This window comes from Thunnus maccoyii, chromosome 8 (assembly GCF_910596095.1).
Source record: "Thunnus maccoyii chromosome 8, fThuMac1.1, whole genome shotgun sequence".
NCBI lineage: Eukaryota > Metazoa > Chordata > Actinopteri > Scombriformes > Scombridae > Thunnus > Thunnus maccoyii.
Genome location: NC_056540.1, coordinates 15215813 through 15235679, shown reverse-complemented (window position 1 = coordinate 15235679; position 19867 = coordinate 15215813). Strand labels below are relative to the sequence as shown.

The 19867-nt window shown below is 36.9% G+C and overlaps 3 protein-coding genes across 4 annotated transcripts; 2 read left to right on the top strand and 1 right to left on the bottom strand.

Moving 5' to 3' along the window:
* Positions 1 to 2299: 2299 nt before the first annotated feature.
* LOC121902354 (serine/arginine repetitive matrix protein 2-like) lies at positions 2300 to 5292 on the bottom strand. The gene is made up of 5 exons (XM_042419623.1): positions 3814 to 5292; positions 3676 to 3737; positions 3038 to 3583; positions 2782 to 2869; positions 2300 to 2700 (listed from the first exon to the last, which is right to left on the bottom strand). Exons 3-5 carry the CDS (start codon positions 3076 to 3078, stop codon positions 2305 to 2307), a joined length of 525 nt encoding a protein of 174 aa, XP_042275557.1. The 5' UTR covers positions 3079 to 3583; positions 3676 to 3737; positions 3814 to 5292; the 3' UTR covers positions 2300 to 2304.
* Positions 5293 to 5306: 14 nt separating this feature from the next.
* LOC121902351 (T-cell surface antigen CD2-like) lies at positions 5307 to 9345 on the top strand. Its single transcript, XM_042419619.1, has 5 exons — positions 5307 to 6705; positions 7482 to 7805; positions 8163 to 8420; positions 8508 to 8630; positions 8886 to 9345. Exons 1-5 carry the CDS (start codon positions 6657 to 6659, stop codon positions 9053 to 9055), a joined length of 924 nt encoding a protein of 307 aa, XP_042275553.1. The 5' UTR covers positions 5307 to 6656; the 3' UTR covers positions 9056 to 9345.
* Positions 9346 to 14313: 4968 nt separating this feature from the next.
* LOC121902027 lies at positions 14314 to 18609 on the top strand. Of its 2 annotated transcripts, none has more exons than XM_042419193.1 (6): positions 14314 to 15154; positions 16009 to 16332; positions 16694 to 16951; positions 17039 to 17158; positions 17396 to 17506; positions 18047 to 18609. In XM_042419193.1, exons 1-6 carry the CDS (start codon positions 15106 to 15108, stop codon positions 18286 to 18288), a joined length of 1104 nt encoding a protein of 367 aa, XP_042275127.1. In that variant the 5' UTR covers positions 14314 to 15105; the 3' UTR covers positions 18289 to 18609. The 2 variants fall into 2 exon arrangements, with proteins under 2 accessions (XP_042275127.1, XP_042275126.1); XM_042419192.1 differs by having other exon boundaries at positions 17039 to 17248.
* The last annotated feature ends 1258 nt before the right edge of the window (positions 18610 to 19867 follow it).

Below are 19867 nucleotides of genomic sequence, written 5' to 3'. Positions count from 1 at the left end.
CCAGACGGACAGAGGGCTGTATATGCAGTTAAATGATGCCACCCCTATAATGCTGTCGTACGGTAATCCAGACGTCTGCCTCAAGAAGAACTTTCGTCTGAATCGAACAACTGTGGCATACTTGATTCAATTAATTACCTCACCGCAGTTGGGGCCAGGAGATGTAGGTTCTTGTGTTCCTGTATAGTTTGGCCCATGGGCTATCACTCTCTGTTTTCAGCTCTGCATTTGGACCACTGTGCACAATATGATCCACAGAGTCAGCAGGGACATAAAAGCCAAACTCTCAACTGTAATTTCACTGCCATCGCCACAGGAGCTTCACACCATTGCCCAAGGCTTCAGTGAACTTGCATGGAGTCCTGCTTTTGCCCATGCTGCTGGTGCCATAGATGGATGCCACATTCGTAGTAGAGCTCCAGGGAACCTGCACCGTGCTGACAAGCTTTTTCCATCCATACAAATGCAGGCCATATGAAATGCAAGAGGCAGATTCTTGGATGTGTTTGTGGGCTATCCAGGCTCTGTACATGATGCCAGGGTTCTGCGTAAGAGTCTCATCTTCTGCCGGGCCCTATACCCTCCAGCTGGCTATTACCTCCTTGGGGGCGGTGCCTATCCCTGCCTATAAAAGTCAATTGGCATCATAACACCATACAAGCACCCTCTGCAAGGCCGGGTCCAGGAGAGGTATAACTTGCATCACTCCAGGTCTCGTTCTGTTGTTGAACGAGCTTTTGGAGTGATGAAAACAAGCTGGCGCGCCACGCTCTTTAAGGCCCTGGAGGTCCATCCACATTTTGCACCAGACATCATTGTTTGCTGTGCATTCCTCCACAATCTTTGCATCCACATGAACGATGTTCTGGAAGAGATGGAGGACCTCTCACCCAAAGAAGATCCCCAGAATGCTCCTCCCATTGGTGCAGGTGAACAGGAAAGGCATGGAAACCACATCAGGGACAGGATTGCTGCCTATCTGTCTGCACCTGTCCAGGTGCCACAGCACTTGCACGAGCATGATTATTTGTGAATTTTGTGCATTTTGTGCTGTGTTTTTTCTGTTTTTTTGTTTCTTTTTTATTGTGTTCTTGTATTTAAGTTGTGGGCAGTTCTCATTTCACAAAAAATGACAGCACAAACTGGCCTTATATCATTTCACAAAAAATGACTGCACAAACTGGCCTTATAAACCTGTGTGTTTACTCTTTTCATCTTTAGCACTACAAAATCACTTTTTTTCTAACTGTTGGACCATGAAGATATTCTGCAAAATATGCATGTCAGTAGGGCCCCTACATAACAAAAGTGAAACATCATCATATGTTAACTTATACCACTTCCACCTAACCCCAAACAACATAAATGCAATTGTCAGGCATGACTGTTGTCTTACACTGCAATTTGTACATGTTTACAAATGTAATATACAGATACAGATAATATATTTAAAATGCTAGCATGCAGTTGTTGCCCTTCATAGCTGTCTCACCTGGGATATGATGACATTTCCTATGTTGGAAAATACTCTCCTTTAGAACTGCACCTGTTTAATATTTGTAGGATAGACCACATCAGTGCAGTCCTTGCATACTCATCTTTTGTACAAGTGAAGATAAGCCATTCTGCAGACATGCCGTTGTCAAGATCCATTTTTAAAGAACACTTGTTATGCAATAATTCAAAATTTGTTCCTTCTACCTTTACTACCCACATTCAATTTGCTGGGTTATATTTGCATTTACTACATTTCGCATGTAACTGCCAATACAATGACACTCTAACACTGCAAGTATAAGTGGAGTACTAAAAGCCTGTTTTGCATTACTAGAATTTATCTGTGGTCATTAATGACATTAATGTTTTCCCTCTGAAACAATAAATGTGATTACCTTTTCCTTTATGGCACCTCAGTTTGTGGTCAGAAGTATAGTGTAGATAATACAGGTCATGACAGTAATTGGGATATAACAATAAGAGGTTGTGAACATTCTTGTCTCAGGAGATATGAAGGATACACAAAGGGATTGTCAATTTTCTTTAGTTCATTTATTATTTATTCATTGCAAATGAAATAAAGACCCTCCTTCACAGGAGAAACATAAGTTATGTATTAATAATATCACTAATTTTAAACAAACAAACACATACATATATACATGAACATAGATAAATAAAATTATATATATATATATATATATATATATATATATATATATATATATATATATATATATATATATATATATATATATATAAATAATAATTCAAACCAAAAGACTTCACATTTTGTCCACCATTTCCTCAAATAAACTCATTTTTCTGTTTGTTATGTAATCTGCTGGCGTCGCTCTTCTTCCTTGTCCGCTTCTTTCTGTAAAAATCAATCAGCAGCTCAGTGGTCACACGTTTCTTTTTGGCAGGTGGGGGCTGGGGGGGTTCAGGTGAGGATGAAGATGTGCTAGGGAGGGAAACAGGATCTGATGGGGTTAGGGGGTCACTGGGGCTGGAATCGGGCATTCTGAAGGGAGAGGGACCTGGGAGTATAGTAGGGCTTGACATGCATGAGGCAATGAGAACAGGAGGAGTTACAGATGACTTGGACCCCATTGCCTCATGCATGTCAAGATAAAATGACCATGTGGCTGGGGTTTCCTCCCCCTGGTCTGTTCCAGACCCAGTGGGAGGCCTTCTCAGTTCCTAGTGCAAATAGTGACACATATTAGAAATCACTACAGCATTTAAGACAATAGTCATTTCACTCTGTTACAACAAATTTACCTTGTACATCTTTTTGATGTTCTCCCATTTCTTTGAGACTTGTTTGGGTGACACAACACCCTCAAGGTCTAATTCCTTGATAATGAACCTGTTAAGCAATATGTCAGAGAGGATAGTGAAGAAACTGTTATGGTCAGAAACATCATCTTTTATACACAACACTAATAATAGGCTACATAAACTTATAACAGTGTGGGCAGTGAGGTGGCATTCACTCCACAGTAGGCCTAAGCCTATAGAGACAAATAAAACTTACTCCCAAGCTTCTTTGGTGGCATTTCTTTTTCTGGTGAACATGTTTTCATTTTTCACTCTGATGTGTATGAGCTGCTTTGTTTTTGCAACAGTCCCTGTAAATATACAACATTTTACAGTCAAATGAACACAACATTTTCTACTCTAGAGACAGCTATATTTGATCCTAAATACAATATAACCTTTACATTGTTAACGTCTGTATGACAATATTAAATGTCCATCTTAGTTTGAGCAGTTTAAGATTAAATGTGTTTACAGGTTGTCGCACGGAACTTCCATTTGTATGAAGCATCTTCTATGACGAACACAACAGATGTTGCACATGCTCAGTAAGTCAGCATCGATGCAGGCTCACTGTTGGAGGAATTTATAACCCACTTCCACTCCCCGCTAGTTGGTTTGGGATGACACTTAATATGGCAGACCCTCCACATGAACATGCAAATGGAGTGGAAGTAGGTAGGGAGAGGGTGTGGGAGTTAGTTTGAAAAAGGCTCTTTGTGTCCTCATCTTCAAGGGTACTAGATGTGCTGGCGCCATCTCCCTGCAGATAGATGAACACTGCAGTTGTCAAAGTGAAAGGAGACAGATTTACATAAAATGCAGTGTTTTGACAAAGATAAGACATATTCACACATGGGTCAGGCCTTCAGCATCTTGAGTTGGGGGATCCAGCAGGCAAATCGTGTCCCCACTCACTGAAAGATATAGGCCAACTGTTAGTTATTATCACTGAGAGACTAATACCTGTGGAGGAAAAGTAGCAGACAATACCTTGTACACGTGTCCCCCGAGCTCCTTGGGGAATGACTTCTGAGGAGTCCCCTCAATTAGTGGTCGCCCCTTGTTGCGGCTCAACACCAGCTCCTCTGCAGGTGTGAGGTCCTCTGGCAGAGGTCCCCCACCAGTAGCATTGGCTTCCATCGTTTTTTTGGGTGGCTACAAAGGTATATATTCACAGCTCAACAAGTATGTTAACAAATACATTTCACATTGCATTATACGCTACTTACCACTCTGGAAAATGTTTTTGTATTGTATTTTGACTTGTTGCCCGGTTCTGTTTTGGCTATTCAGATTGTTCCTGTTGAGATGCAACAGTGAAGAATGAATATAGGTCAAGGGTTACAAGGTCAGAGAAGCTTCACACACTACACCAAACTGACCAAATAACAGTAAATGCATTGTAGTTATGTCGGTTCTCCTAAGATAGCCTATACCATTGTTTTAAACATATATCTGATGTTATCTAGCCTACTGATTATATAGCCACAGTCTTAAAGTATCTAGTGATCTGAATGTTCATTTATTAATAAATACAAATGAAACAATAAGTAGGCTTGTATAATTTATGCATTTAATCTGTCTGCAAATGTTTGCCAAGCCATCTCCGCCTTGTTGATTGCAACAGTTTTGCCCTTTTCAGTGATGACGTCTTTATATTCTTCATATAATTTCTATAATTTCATCAGCAGGGTTTGTTCCACTGCTGAAAAGAACACCGCTCTCGTTTTCCCCTCTTTTTGCAACATAGCATCGTCTTTTCAACACTCGACTGTTCGGGGCTGCTTATGTACCCCGTGCACACGCACACATGATGATTGTTCAAGTCTGGCTAGATTTAGCTTTGACTAGACACGGCTGAATCATGTTAGTGGAACGGGTTGAGGCTTAAGTGAAAGTTGACGTTAATTGAATCCAGGCTATATCAAGTACGCGCAGCTTTCTTTAGCTGCGTTGATGGAACACCCCTCTGATTTGCTCCCATGTTTACACACATTACTGATGTAAACAAACCTTTCAAAGCATTAAACAGTAAGAGCTTTAACGTAGTTGCTTTCTAGTGCTGTTATAAATTTAGAAACAATTAATGAGTTTAATCAGTTTTGTATTTTGAATGTGGGTGAGCTGCCCTTTTGTTGACATTTTTATCATGGATTGTACCTTTAATGCCTGCTGAGAACTGAATAAACCCTCCAGTCTCATCACTAGTATAAGTAGGTGTGAGGTTTCCCTCTGCTGGTTTACAGAGGCGTCACCATTATTTATGGACAGTTCAGATTCATAAAACTCTGCTGAGACCAGCAAAAATAGATCAAATGTTCACATGCTTCAGTTTAAGTTCAAATAATGATCACTAGAGCATACTGAGCAATACATTACTCTATATCATAGAGTTATTATACTTTACTGAAACTCTCTGATCTTCTAATATTGGGTGTAAAATACTGTATGTATGTTTATTGCTGTGAGTGCAATGTCAGGAGAGAGAGAGAGGATGATGTGACAAAGTTGAGCTTGACACCAGGAACGTAACGGACAAATGTTGTGACATCACTGCTGGTCAACAGCATAGTGCTGCACAGTGTGAATGTCATTATTTTTGCACCTTGCTGCGTATTTTTCTGTAACAAATGAGGAACTGAAATAATCAGTAGAGTTGAATAATCTTCTTTCTTTGCCATGTAGTGAATGACAACAGCTACAACCATCACTCACACCAGCTGTTATATAAACAGAAATGTCTTAAAGCGAAGTTTGGTTTGACAGTTTTAATAATCCAAAGACTCGCTTGTGCTAAACTGTTTTCTACTCAATTTCCCCATAAGTATAAATAAATAGTTAAGATGTTGAACGGTTGTCATCACCAAATCCCAGTTTGATGGCAGAAAAATGCGTTGTTCAATTTGTCAATGAATTTAGGAATTATGGCATATTGTTGCTTTTTTTACCTTATTTTTCAGTAGTTCATGGACAAGAGATGAAGTCATTTGACAATAGACATAACAACGTTCTTGTGGCTGTAGATTGGTTTAGAGATTAAGCATTTTATGTGGTCTTATAAGGATATTATTGCAAATAGCCTTTACTAAAATAAAGGCAACAATTAAAGGACACAAATAAATTAAATGGTTGATAAAGAAAGTTCAAATCTGTACGACATGTTGTTCTGCCACTATAACTAGAGGATGATGTTTAAAAAAGTAATAATTATTGCATTATTGCTGCAAAGTGTTCAAAATCACAAGATAAAAACTCAAATCCTCACACTGATAGAAATGACTAAATGGTGTTTAAGTTGATTACAATCCCTCACTTTCAGTTAACATAATATTTAACTGTTTAATCTTCAATGTTTACCTGAAATTTCTTCTTATGAAGCTTTTAAGTCGAACTGAATATTATTCTCCATCACTCAGATACAATATATGTCTTGCACTTTGCATATATTGCACTATGCCTTTTTCATGACTGGAGACTTTAATGATTAACCTGAATTTAAAATACAGTTTGTTGTGTTTTTATGAGCTCAACATGCTGTTATAATAATGACCTGTCAGTGGATTCATGTGAAGGCTCTCTGTCATGTTGCAGGTTAAAAAGAGAAGTAACACCAAGAACCACTTCCTTTTTCCCGCTCTGCTTATAAAAAGATGAACATAAAACAACGCTCTGCTTGGTCAAAGTTCCCACACATTCTCCTCTGAAGCCGATCACATACAGGACTGTATTTCAGGCTGTTCAGTGTAGGATGTTCATGTTTTCCATTCAATAAAGTAGAGAAGTTTGTCTGAAAGCAGCTGACTGGGTCAACAGAGGCTGAACAGTGAGGAGACATGGAAGCTGTGGTTGGACTGTTGGTGATGCTGCTCGGAGTCTCTCATGGTGAGCTGTTTCACTATTTGACACATTAATATTGGATTTAACGTTATGTGAATAACATGTTGTGAATCTATGACTTTTTATGCAGCTGTAGGATCAAGTCTGATCACTTTTATAGATAAATCCAGTTCTAATAATCAATTGACAACTGCGGCAGTTTGAAACTGATGTTTCTGTTTCTCTTTGGTCCATCAGGCTTTTAAAAAATGTCACAAAAAGTTGTTTCTTAGAGAAATAGCAAATCTGGATATCAATTCTACTTCCATGTGCATGTACAGTAAAAATTGCAGTTATTATCTACTACAGGTGAATCTATTAAATTAAACTTTTAGGATAAACGCACTTCTTCACTGAGAGTTCAGATATTTAAGTAAATAGCTAAAATAAATGACAAACAAATAAACAAAATGCACTCAGTTATATCATGCTTATAAAAACAGTATGTTTTTTTAATTGGAAGCACCATAGAAATTACTAAGACTTAAACTTAAGATGTGTTGTGCATTATTTTATACAAATTGGAAAAGTTCATATCTCCAAAAATAGGTTAATTTACTAAAACTAGACTGATCTAAATGACTAAATGTGACTAAATATTACTATTAGCTGACAGGTCCGTGTAATGCTAACTGTGCTCTGAGAGAGACAGAGTTGTTTCTGTTTTAAAACATGAATATTTGCACCTGCATAAAACATTGTCACAGTCATTAATTTAGTAGAAACGGAATGACCACAATTGTGATAATAAATTTTTTTTAAACTATTTTTCTATTTTCCAGGTGTTGAAACCTACTGTGATGGCAGACAGAATAGAACTCAGTGTTATGGAGCTCTGGGAGGAACTGTGGTGCTCCAGCTGATGGACAGCGCCTCAGAAATATTTAAATACCAATGGAATAAAAACAAAACAACAGCAATACTTCATGGGAGAAAGGATAAGATTGTGTCTAATGAGATGAAGGACAGATCCATTTTTACTCCCAGTAATGGAACATTTAGGATAAATAACCTGATCAGGACTGATGGTGCTGAATATACCCTTAAAATCTTTGATTCAAATGGACGTGAATCAGGACAGCGGACTCTTCAGTTGTCTATTCAAGGTAAATAACTACTTTTGCTATTATTAATCTTACAATTTAATTTGTATTATTCATAATAAACCAACAGCTTTATCATTTGAATTATAGGTTAATTAATAAATAAAATACAAATGACTTTGGAAAATTAACTAGGTAAATTCACACAAATACACATACTACTATACAAATACTATTTCAACATTTTACCTTTGCTAACAAACATTTCACATGAAATACTCAAAGTCTGCCACATAACTACAGTGTAGCGTTGCATTTCCTGAATCATTTAATTCTGTGCTTCTGTATATGAATTTACATTGTAAACACTGAATATGTTTAAGGCCACATTAAAAAGTCATGTGAGTGTGTTTCTCTCAGCTCCTGTGTCCTCTGTCCGGCTGGACACTGGGTGTCTGTCCCAGGGAGAGATGAGGGTGTCCTGCTCCTCTGAGGGAGGGGACAGTCCTCAGTACAGCTGGACTCTGGATGGACACACACTGACAGATGCTCAGCTCCTCTCTGGAAATAAAGAGACCAACAACATCACTCTGAAACAAGACGTCTCAGGACGACTGGTCTGCTCTGTCAGGAATCACGTCAGTAATGTCTCGAAAGAAGAGAAGATATCTACCTGTGGTAAGATAGAAAATAACTAGAAATCAGCTTGATAATTGATAATTACACTGTACTTTAGTCACAGTTGATCTGTTTGTTTGCCCGTAGGTTTCATATTCATCAACTGCACCTTACCCGATGGGACAAACATATCACAGTGGGTGTTTTCAGCCACTAACACCCTGTGTATTGATCTAACAACAACCCCTACTATGATCACAGACACTACGGGTAAGGAGACTGGCATCATTGTGTCAATAAAACCCTCCACTAATATCACACTCTACAATCAAACTGTGACCAACTCCAGCAGAGATGAATCATGGTACATTAATAAGTGAAAACTAACTAACATTATAGTGTCCATTAAACGCTCCACTCTTATCACACAGACCAGTACCGTCTGTTGTACTTTGGTAATTGAAAATTAACTTTGCTGTCACAGTGCAAACCTGACGTGATTTTTGTGTCTCTGTATCTGAACAGATAATTCGCTGCTTGTATGCGGTTTGCGAGCAGCTGTTGTACTTTCTCTGTTGGTTGGGATTGCCATCTATTTTGCTTGGAAGAAGAAGAAATACAACAAAGTTGAAACCTCCAGCAGACCACGAATAAAGGACCATCCAGAGAACTCCTTCTCAATGGTTGAATTGTGAAGTTCTGCATCTGAATGTTAACTTTGTGAAACCATCAGGATGGTTTTCACCTTCTGCAGTGATTGGCCATATGTCTTTATAGGTATAAAAATGACAGGATTTACTGTGAAATCTCTCTCCTGTTTTTATTCTTTACAAAACTTCTTCTGCCACTGTGTTCACAGCTCAGCAGCTCGCTGTGAGTACCTTTAGAAAAAAGTCTTGGTGAGTGTTTCCTGCATTTATCACAGTGCAAAAGATGGGCTCAGTGCATATTTTCTAAAGATTTAAAAAGTAAACAGACCTGTTGTGAAATCATCAGTGTGCTGCTGCCTTTAGAGAGTGGTAAAGCCTACAGATCCCCACGGCTCTGCCTGTGATCATAGAACAGAGGAAACATTACAGTTGATACTGTCTGTTGATAATGTACAAAACTTTTTTCTTTCATTACTGCTGAAGTGAATTACAGTTACAATCAAAGACACATTTAGGTCTAAATGAGCTAAATGTGTCGATTTATGTTAAAGGAAAATGTCACATTGGTAATAGAGCTTATTTTATCATTTTATTACTGAAACTCATTTTGATGCTATTTGGAAATTATTGTACTGTAGATTTCCATATCCTCACTGTCCAGCTAAAACCTTGTATCTCCAGATTTGGTGATTTTAAAATTTTTAGACAAACAGAGGGATTAAAAACACTTAAAGGGGCTGTTAGCCATATTGTCATTCTGTTTAACTTCCTGTCTGTTCTTGCAGTTAGCACTTCCCTCCCTCGTCCCCACGTAATCACATGAACGCACAGCCGTCTTCACCACAGCACCTTACAATATTAGTCACAGCAGTAAGAAAGCGCAGCTGACTAACAAATATCCATAGCTTACCTGTGCAGAAGCAGTACGGCTAGCTGTGCATTGCTTTCAAGATTTTCCAGCAATCAAAGGCCCCACTGACATAAATGTAGGTCTTGTATGACTCCTGTCTCTTTTTTTTTCCTGGCTGCTTTCTTTTCTTCTTTCTTTTCTTCTTTCTTTTCCTCAGTTGTCTTCTTTTGCTTGGTGTATTTGGTTGTGTGAGCTGTTCCTGAAAATGCTGGAACTGGTTGTTTCACCTGTTCTGCCATGGTCAGTCACACTTAAATTCTGCTGCCTGCCTGTGAACGCTCAGAGAAGACCACCTCTTTGTGGAGTTCTCTGTCCTGATTGGATAAAGTGAAAACAGGATACCAAAAAAATTATTTTCTGTTTCCTTCAGAGCGGAGGGACTGGGAGATCCATGTTATTGACCAAACACTCTATATCAGTGATGGCAATCACAGTGTAGAGCTATTTAACACTTATTTTAACAACAACAAAAAAATGCTTACAGCACCTTTAATCCTTCAGTTTATCTAAAACATTTTCTTACTTCTTAAATTAAACCAATTTAAACACACTGGATTATTAAAATATGCACTGTCAAAGGTTGATATTTTGGAGATACATGGTTTTCACTTTTGTATAGGTATGTTGAATTTAGTAGCTACATATATTGTAAAAAATTGCAGTTTTGTATTCAAAGCTTTTTATTGACAAAATTGTTTGTATTAAAGCCCAAAATGTGAATCTATCACATATAAAATGTTGGCATGTGAACATATATGACTGAAGTGTTTAATTCAGAAAAGAGTGACATCATTTATATTTGTGTGTGTTCAGAATTTAAAATATAACAACGTATCAGTTAAATCAGTTTTGTGTTTTAAATGTGGGTGAGCTGCCCTTTTGTTGACATTTTTATCACAGATTGTACCTTTAATACCTGCTGAGTACTGAATAAACCCTCCAGTCTCATCACTAGTATAAGTAGGTGTGAGGTTTCCCTCTGCTAGTTTACAGAGGCGTCACCATTATTTATGGACAGTTCAGATTCACAAAACTCTGCTGAGACCAGCAAAAATAGATAAAATGTTTACATGCTTCAGTTTAAGGTAAAATAATGATCAGTAGAGCATACTGAGCAATACATTACTCTACATCATACAGTTATTATAATTTACTGAAACTCTATGACCTTCTAATATTGGGTGTAAAATACTGTATGTATGTTTATTGCTGTGAGTGCAATGTCAGAAGTCTTTAAGTATTACTTGACATTTGCATTTTACCAGTGTAGGGAGACATAATCTAATGAGATCAGAGAGAGAGATGATGATGATGATGATGATGATGTGACAAACGTGAGCTTCACACCAGGTGTGGCTGGTTGAAGCTCAACAAGGGCCTAACTCGTGTACATTAGCTTGAGGAGGAAAAACTTCCACCAGACTCTGATGTAAAAAAGGATAAAACAAGTATTTATTCTGCAGTTTGTAGTATCTTCTTACAGGAGTATTCAAAGCCAAGTTCTCCTAATCAGCAAACTGTACTACAGTTAGAAAACTATGTGGCTCGGTCCTTCCTTGAGTCTCAACTTTTCAAAACCACAGGTTCACCCCAGTAAAACACAAGGGACCTATATCTCTTAAAGCGACAGTAACCTACTTCACTGTTTTAACAGGAAGCTTAAATAATGCAGCCTTTACAAAATATCATGCTAACATCAACATCACTTCATCAAATGATTATTAGCTGAACTTTAACAAATTACTATTAATTAACTTATTCAATGACTTATACATAACAATCACTTATGTTTCTCAATTTACATAAACTGTTTAACAAATTACTGACTCCACTTATTTACCGAACTAAACATACATAAACGTAACTTTGCTCCCACACCAGGAACATAACAGAGAAATGTTGTGACACCACTGCTGGTGTTACTGGTGCCAGACCTCGGGGAAATCTGGACCGGCAGCAAAGGTTACACAGGCAAGGGTGCACTGTGTAGCCGATAAAAACATGGTCTGTGGACTGTGGATTAATAAGGGAGAGAGCCAAAGTTAGCGTCTTGCTATAGCCGATGCTCATTTAATATTGACACAACAGTATAAAACTGTATATATTTCTCAGTTACGTCAGTTTCCTGAAACCTACAGCTACAAGGTTCATATTTTACATTCACACCAAAACATGTTACAAAAATAAAATAAATGTTGAAACCAAATTCACAATAAACAAAATAAAACATTTTGTCTAAAGAAAAATAACTTCACATAAATTTAAAACATGACTTACATTTCTAAATAAATAAGAATAGGCTTACCTACAATATAATGTCATATATGTATAAAATATAATCTAAGATATATATATATATATATATATATATATATGTATAAAATATAATAGTACAAAAATTATATCACCCAAAACACACATTTACTTTACTGACATTACTACAATCACTCCTATTTTAACACATACACCACAGTTACACTCATCCTACACTGATATGACGTACACAGAACCTTTCAGCAACATTAGCATAACACTCCTTTGCACGTGTACTTAACCTCTTAACAAAATGGCGCGACTCTGCCCTCTTAACGAGCGACCGGAAGTGAAACTGGTTTGAATATAGCATCTCTATTTACCATTAACTCGCGACTGACTGGCTTATACTCTAAAACAATCTTTTAAACACATTTTCATATGTTACCACATGCAAAGGTCTGTAACTTTCACTGACAAAATAGTAGAAAACCGAAATTCACGGAGGTAACTATTATCAATGGCGGCGCCCACGAAACATACAGCAACAAAAATACGTTCCAAATACATCTCTAAACCATGTCACAACTTCAGAGAACGATTTGCAATGCATTTACATTAGTTAGTAAACAGAGCTAATCATAGAAAAGCAAGTTTTAACATACCTGTGGATTAATAAGGGAGAGAGCCAAAGTTAGCGTCTTGCTCTAGCCGATGCTCATTTAATATTGAGCTGCGCACGAGCAGAGCAGATACAAGTGACCTCCCTCAGGTATCCACAGTGGCATTAGAGCACTGCCTACTGACATCTTTGAGTATTGACCTGACGTCAAAACTGTATAAACAGAGTTAGATTAGTTCAAATAATTAATAAAAAATTAGGGGGTGTCTGTTTACATAAAAACTTAACATGTGGCATTTCCAACCCATTACACTGGTCAACAGCATAGTGCATGTCATTATTTTTGCACCTTGCTGCGTGTTTTTCTGTAACAAATGAGAAACTGAAATAATCAGTAGATTTGAATAATCTTCTTTCTTTGCCAGGTAGTGAATGACAACAGCCACAACCATCACTCACACCAACTGTTATATAAACAGAAATGTCTTAAGGGGAAGTTTGGTTTGACAGTTTTAATAATCCAAAGACTCGCTTGTGCTAAATTGTCTTCTAATCAATTTCCCCATAACTATAAATAAATAGTCAAGATGTTGAACGGTTGTCATCACCAAATCCCAGTTTGATGGCAGAAAAATGCATTGTTCAGTTTGTCAATGAATTTAGGAATTATGGCATATTGTTGCTTTTTTAACCTTATTTTTCAGTAGTTCATGGACATAAAATGAGGTCATTTCAATCAGAGGAGACTTCATTTTTTTAAGTGACAATGACTTTATTGAACATGCAAAATGAGATGAAAATGTGAAAACTCTTTGGCGATTAGACGCCATCATGATGTCATCATGTTCATAAGGAGGGAAGTTAAGGCGTGAGTAGAAGAGGATATCCCCGATGGACTGTAGACACTGGTGGTGGTGATGAATATGGGAATATTGGGATCTGGATGATGAGGAGAGGAGCGGGCTTCTGGTGATCTCGGATCTGGCGCTGACATGATGAAGTGAAGGTGAAAGGGGCGGCGGAGGGTCGTGATGATTCGCCCTGAAATGACAACGACAGAGAGAAGAACAGATTTCAAGTTTGTCAGCTAAGACGTGATAGGCTGATAGAAATTGTGGCGGAATCTGATTTGTTAATTAAAAGTAATCCACCTAATCAGCTGATACAAGAGCAGGAGAAACGGTGAGAGAGAGAGAGAGAGAGAGAATGAATGAATGAGTGATAAATAGTCTTCCTGCTTGAACTTATGCTAAGCTCCATTTGCCAATAGACATAACAACGTTCTTGTGGCTGTAGATTGGTTTAGAGATTAAACATTTTATGTGGTCTTATAAGGACAGTATTGCAAATACCCTTTATTAAAATAAAGGCAACAAGTAAAGGACACAAGGGAATTAAATGGTCAATAAAAAAGTCTAAAGCTATACAATATGCTGTTCTGCCACTGTATCTAGAGGATGATGTTTAAAAAAGTAATAATTATTGCATTATTGCTGCAAAATGTTCAAAATCACAAGATAAAAACTCAAATCCTCACACTGATAAAAATTACTAAATGGTGTTTAAGTTGTTCACAATCCTTCATTTTCAGTTAACATAATATTTAACTGTTTAACCTTCAGTGTTTACCTGAAATTTCCTCTTATGAAGCTTTTAAGTTGAACTGAATATTATTCTCCATCACTCAGATACAATATTTGTCTTGCACTTTGCATATATTGCACTATGCCTTTTTCATGACTGGAGACTTTAATGATTAATCTGAATTTAAAATACAGTTTGTTGTGTTTTTATGAGCTCAACATGCTGTTATAGTAATGACCTGTCAGTGGATTCAGGGCAGTTTGAAAGGTTGGGAAAGCAAGTTTCAGTTAAATTTGACTTGTTATCATTTGATTTAGAGATGACACACAATATATCATATAAATGCTTATTTTGTCACAATGGTGAGACAGAGAGATGACAAATGACACTGTCAGTCTCAAATCCTCTTTCAGTGTGAAGGAGGGATGTTTCCTTTTCTCCCATTGAGTCCATCACACATATGAAGGCTCTCTGTCATGTTGGAGGTTAAAAAGAGAAGTAACATCGAGAACCACTTCCTTTTCCCCTCTCTGTCTATAAAAAGATGAATAGAAACGACGCTCTGCTTGGTCAAAGTTTCCACACGTTCTCCTCTGAAGCCGATCACATACAGGACTGTATTTCAGGCTGTTCAGTGTAGGATGTTCATGTTTTCTATTCAATAAAGTAGAGAAGTTTGTCTGAAAGCTGCTGACTGGGTCAACAGAGGCTGAACAGTGAGGAGACATGGAAGCTGTGGTTGGACTGTTGGTGATGCTGCTCGGAGTCTCTCATGGTGAGCTGTTTCACTATTTGACATAATAATATTTATTTAACATTATATGAATAACATGTTGTGAAACTATGACTTTTTATGCAGCTGTAGGATCAAGTATGATCACTTTTATGGATAAATCCAGTTCTAAGAATCAATTGACAAATGCAGCAGTTTGAAACTGATGTTTCTGTTTCTCTTTGGTTCATCAGGCTTTTAAAAAATGTCACAAAAAGTTGTTTCTTAGAGCAATAGCAAATCTGGATATCAATTCCACATCCATGTGCATGTACAGTAAAAATTACAGTTATTATCTACTACAGGTGAATCTATTAAATTAAACTTTTAGGATAAACACACTTCTTCACTGAGAGTTCAGATATTTAAGTAAATAGCTAAAATAAACAACAAACAAACAAAGAAAAAACACTCAGTAATATCATGCTTATAAAAACAGTATGTTTTTTTAATCGGAAGCACCATAGAAATTACTAAGACTTAAACTTAAGATGTGTTGTGCATTATTTAATACAAATTCCCCGAAAACATATAATTTCGTATTTTTGGAAAAGTTCATATCTCCAAAAATAAATTTCTGTGGATGTGAAAAACATATTATGAGTTTGTAATGAATGTTTGAGGTTAATTTACTAAAACTAGACTAATCTAAATGACTAAATGTGACTAAATATTACTATTAACTGACAGGTCCGTGTAATGCTAACTGTGCTCTGAGAGAGACGGAGTTGTTTCTATTTTAAAACATGAATATTTGCACCTGCATAAAACATTGTCACAATCATTAATTTAGTAGAAATGGAATGACCACAATTGTAATAATAACATTTTTAAAAATGTATTTTTCTATTTTCCAGGTATTGAAACCTACTGTGATGGCAGACAGAATAGAACTCAGTGTTATGGAGCTCTGGGAGGAACTGTGGTGCTCCAGCTGATGGACAGCGCCTCAGAAATATTTAAATACCAATGGAATAAAAACAAAACAACAGCAATACTTCATGGGAGAAAGGATAAGATTGTGTCTAATGAGATGAAGGACAGATCCATTTTTACTCCCAGTAATGGAACATTTAGGATAAATAATCTGATCAGGACTGATGGTGCTGAATATACCCTTATAATCTTTGATTCAAATGGACGTGATTCAGGACAGTGGACTCTTCAGTTGTCTATTCAAGGTAAATAACTACTTTTGCTATTATTAATCTCACAATTTAATTTGTATTATTCATAATAATAAACAGCTTTATCATTTGAATTATAGGTTAATTAATAAATAAAATACAAATGACTTTGTAAAATTAAACCAAGTAAATACACTTCAACAAATACACATACTACTATACAAATACTACTTCTACATTTTACCTTTGCAAACAAACATTTCACATGAAATACTCAAAGTCTGCCACATAACTACAGTGTAGCGTTGCATTTCCTGAATCATTTTATTCTGTACTTCTGTATATAAATTTACATTGTAAACACTGAATATGTTTAAGGCCACATTAAAAAGTCATGTGAGTGTGTTTCTCTCAGCTCCTGTGTCCTCTGTCCGCCTGGACTCTGAGTGTCTGTCCCAGGGAGAGATGAGGGTGTCCTGCTCCTCTGAGGGAGCGGACAGTCCTCAGTACAGCTGGACTCTGGATGGACACACACTGACAGACATTCAGCTCCTCTCTGGAAATAAAGAGACCAACAACATCACTCTGAAACAAGACGTCTCAGGACGACTGGTCTGCTCTGTCAGGAATCACATCAGTAGTGTCTCAAAAGAAGAGAAGATATCTACCTGTGGTAAGATAGAAAATAACTAGAAATCAGCTTGATAATTGATAATTACACTGTACATTAGTCACAGTTGATCTGTTTGTTTGTCCGTAGGTTTCATATTCATCAACTGCACCTTATCCAATGGGACAAACATATCACAGTGGGTGTTTTCAGCCAATAACACCCTGTGTATTGATCCAACAACCCCTACCATGATCACAGACACTACGGGTAAGGAGACTGGCATCATAGTGTCAATTAAACCCTCAAATCAAACTGTGACCAACTCCAGCAATGATGACCCATGGTACAGTCACATTAGTAAGTGAAAACCAACTCTGCTGCGGTGGATTCATTCATGTCTTTTTCTCTTTTTGTCCCATGTATGTGTGCATAAAAACACCTTTCATTAAGAACATGGTTACTGAAAGATCTGTGTTTCTCTTGTGTCTTTTATTACTAAAACAGAGAAGAATTTGCCAGTTCTAGCTGGTGTCCTCTCAGCACTGGTAATTCTGTTAATGGTCGGGGTGGCAGTCGTCTGTAGTCACAGGAAAAAGCAAAACAACAAACCTAAAGGTATAAAGTTTCTTTTTTCATCACTGCATTAAAATATCATTGTTTTTGTCTACTTATAGATTAAAGGAATAGTTTGACATTTTGGGAAATACACTAATTTGCTTTCTTGCAGAGTTAGATAAGAGGATCGTTTCCACTGTTCTTTAAATATGAAGTTAGCAGCAAGTTAGCTTAGATTAGCACAAAAACTGGAAACAGGGAAACAGCCAGCCTGGCTCCATATGAAGGTGTAAAAATCTGCCTACCAGCACCTCTAAAGTTCAGTGATTCATGTTATATCTTGTTAATTAGTGAACTTTAGAGGTGGGAGGATTTTTAACCTTTTTGACAGAGTCAGACTAGCTGTTTCCAGTCTTTGTGCTAAGCTAAGCTAACCGTCTCCTGGCTATCGCTTCATATTTAATGTACAAACAGGAGAATGCTATTAGTCTTTTCAAGTCTACTCCCCAAAATGTCAAAGAATTTCCTTAAAAATCCATTGTAAGCACTGAGTATGTGTAGTCATGCAGTGTTTAATGTGTTCCTCCCTTTACTCTACAGAAGAAGATGACCAAGAATTGACCTATGCTGATGTCAACATCGTGCAGCGGCCGGGGAGGCAGATGCATCAGAAGGCAGAGATGGAGGTGGAGTACGGCCAAGTCAAGTTTTCAGGGCGACCTCAGCAAACTACAGAGATGGAGGTGGAGTACGGCCAAGTCAAGTTTTCAGGGCGACCTCGGAAAACTGTTCAACCAAAAGAAGATGAATGTGTGTACGCTAAGGTCCGTAACAGCAGGTGATATGCAGTGTTCAGCATTTTTACAAAGACTGCTGAAGGCAGATGGAGGAGGTTTTTGTTAAGATGCCTAAAGGTCTCTTATCTTTATTTCATGAGATTTTCAATGACAAGAATACAAGCCATCAAAGTTCACAGATATTATTATTATTCATCATTTTTAATGTACTCCTGGGTTATGACTGGCATCAGTATGAAAACCTGTCAAAGGAGCTCAAACATTCAGGTGCATCATTTGAATCACGCTGTGACAAATTTTTATAGACTAGTTTTGTATTATGTTAAATATTTTCTTTAAATATATATATTTTCAAGTAGTCCCTGATTTATCCTCTTTTTTAATCTTTACATCATGTAATACATCCTTATTTTTACTCTTTTCTAATTTATAAGCATATTTACATTTAATTAATTGTTAAAACACTGAAAACTCACAGTGCACAGTGTGCTCTTACATTGGTTGATGAAAGGTTTTGTGCTGTGCATGTTGGGACTTAATCTCATATTTGGCCACACCTCTTCCCTCAGCTCTCTAGAAGACCAAAGATAAGTTTGCATGTAATGTCTGGTCTCTTGAGAAGTTCACAGTAAGCATGAATTTGTTTCCATTACATAAACACTTCTGCTTTTTCTTAGGCATGAGATTCCATTCTTGCAATATTGTTTTATCATTTGCAGTAGATTTTTTAAGACTACATTATTACCTTTATTTATTACAGGGTGTTCATATGAATATGAACAGTTTGTGTTGTCCTGCTTACTCTTACATTAAAGTTACTTCATTGGGGGAATTTGTAGATGGAGATAACATGTAGTCATTTCATTACTAATTACATTATTATATCTCAGAATTGCCTGCAACTACAATGTATGGAGTTTTTGCTTCTGAGATTTGATTTCTTAATAAAGCGAGTTAGCAGAAAAAGAGGAACATCTTTTTAAAGCAGCGTGTGTTGTTCACAATTTTTTTCTTTTTCTGTTATACTGAAACAGGGGAGAAGTGAGACAGCTAAATGAAGGGGTAGTTCAAAATGAGAGTGACTTAACAACTTGTCAGTTTCTTATCACAAGATGTGTTTATCAGTTAACACCATCTGGTTACATTTTCTATATTTTGCTTGATGCACTTCCGATGTGTCTTTGTATTTGTGGATTCCAGTTAACAAAGTACCTTACAAAACTAAAAGACAGATATCCATATTACTCAACCATAGTAACACTTAACATTTTTTTTAACTATTTAATCATTTGAATAATTCAGAGTTTGAGTTATTTAAGCTACAACTTTCAAATCTGGAGGAGAAACAAATCCACATTCTGAATATTTATATTAATTAAGTTGCTGACTTAAATTGCTTGTTGTCCTGTATTAACCAGAAGTTAATTTGAATTAAATTGATGTATTTAGTTAATTACTATTGTGCAGGTGAATGTGAGATAAATGTTAGAACACAGAGCACATTCATAGCAGCGATTACATACTGTAAACAACTATTACCTCGCAAATGTGTGGAAACTGACCACTACTCTTCAGAACTTGAAAGAGTGCTTTCATCACTTAAAACAACTCAATATCAATGTTT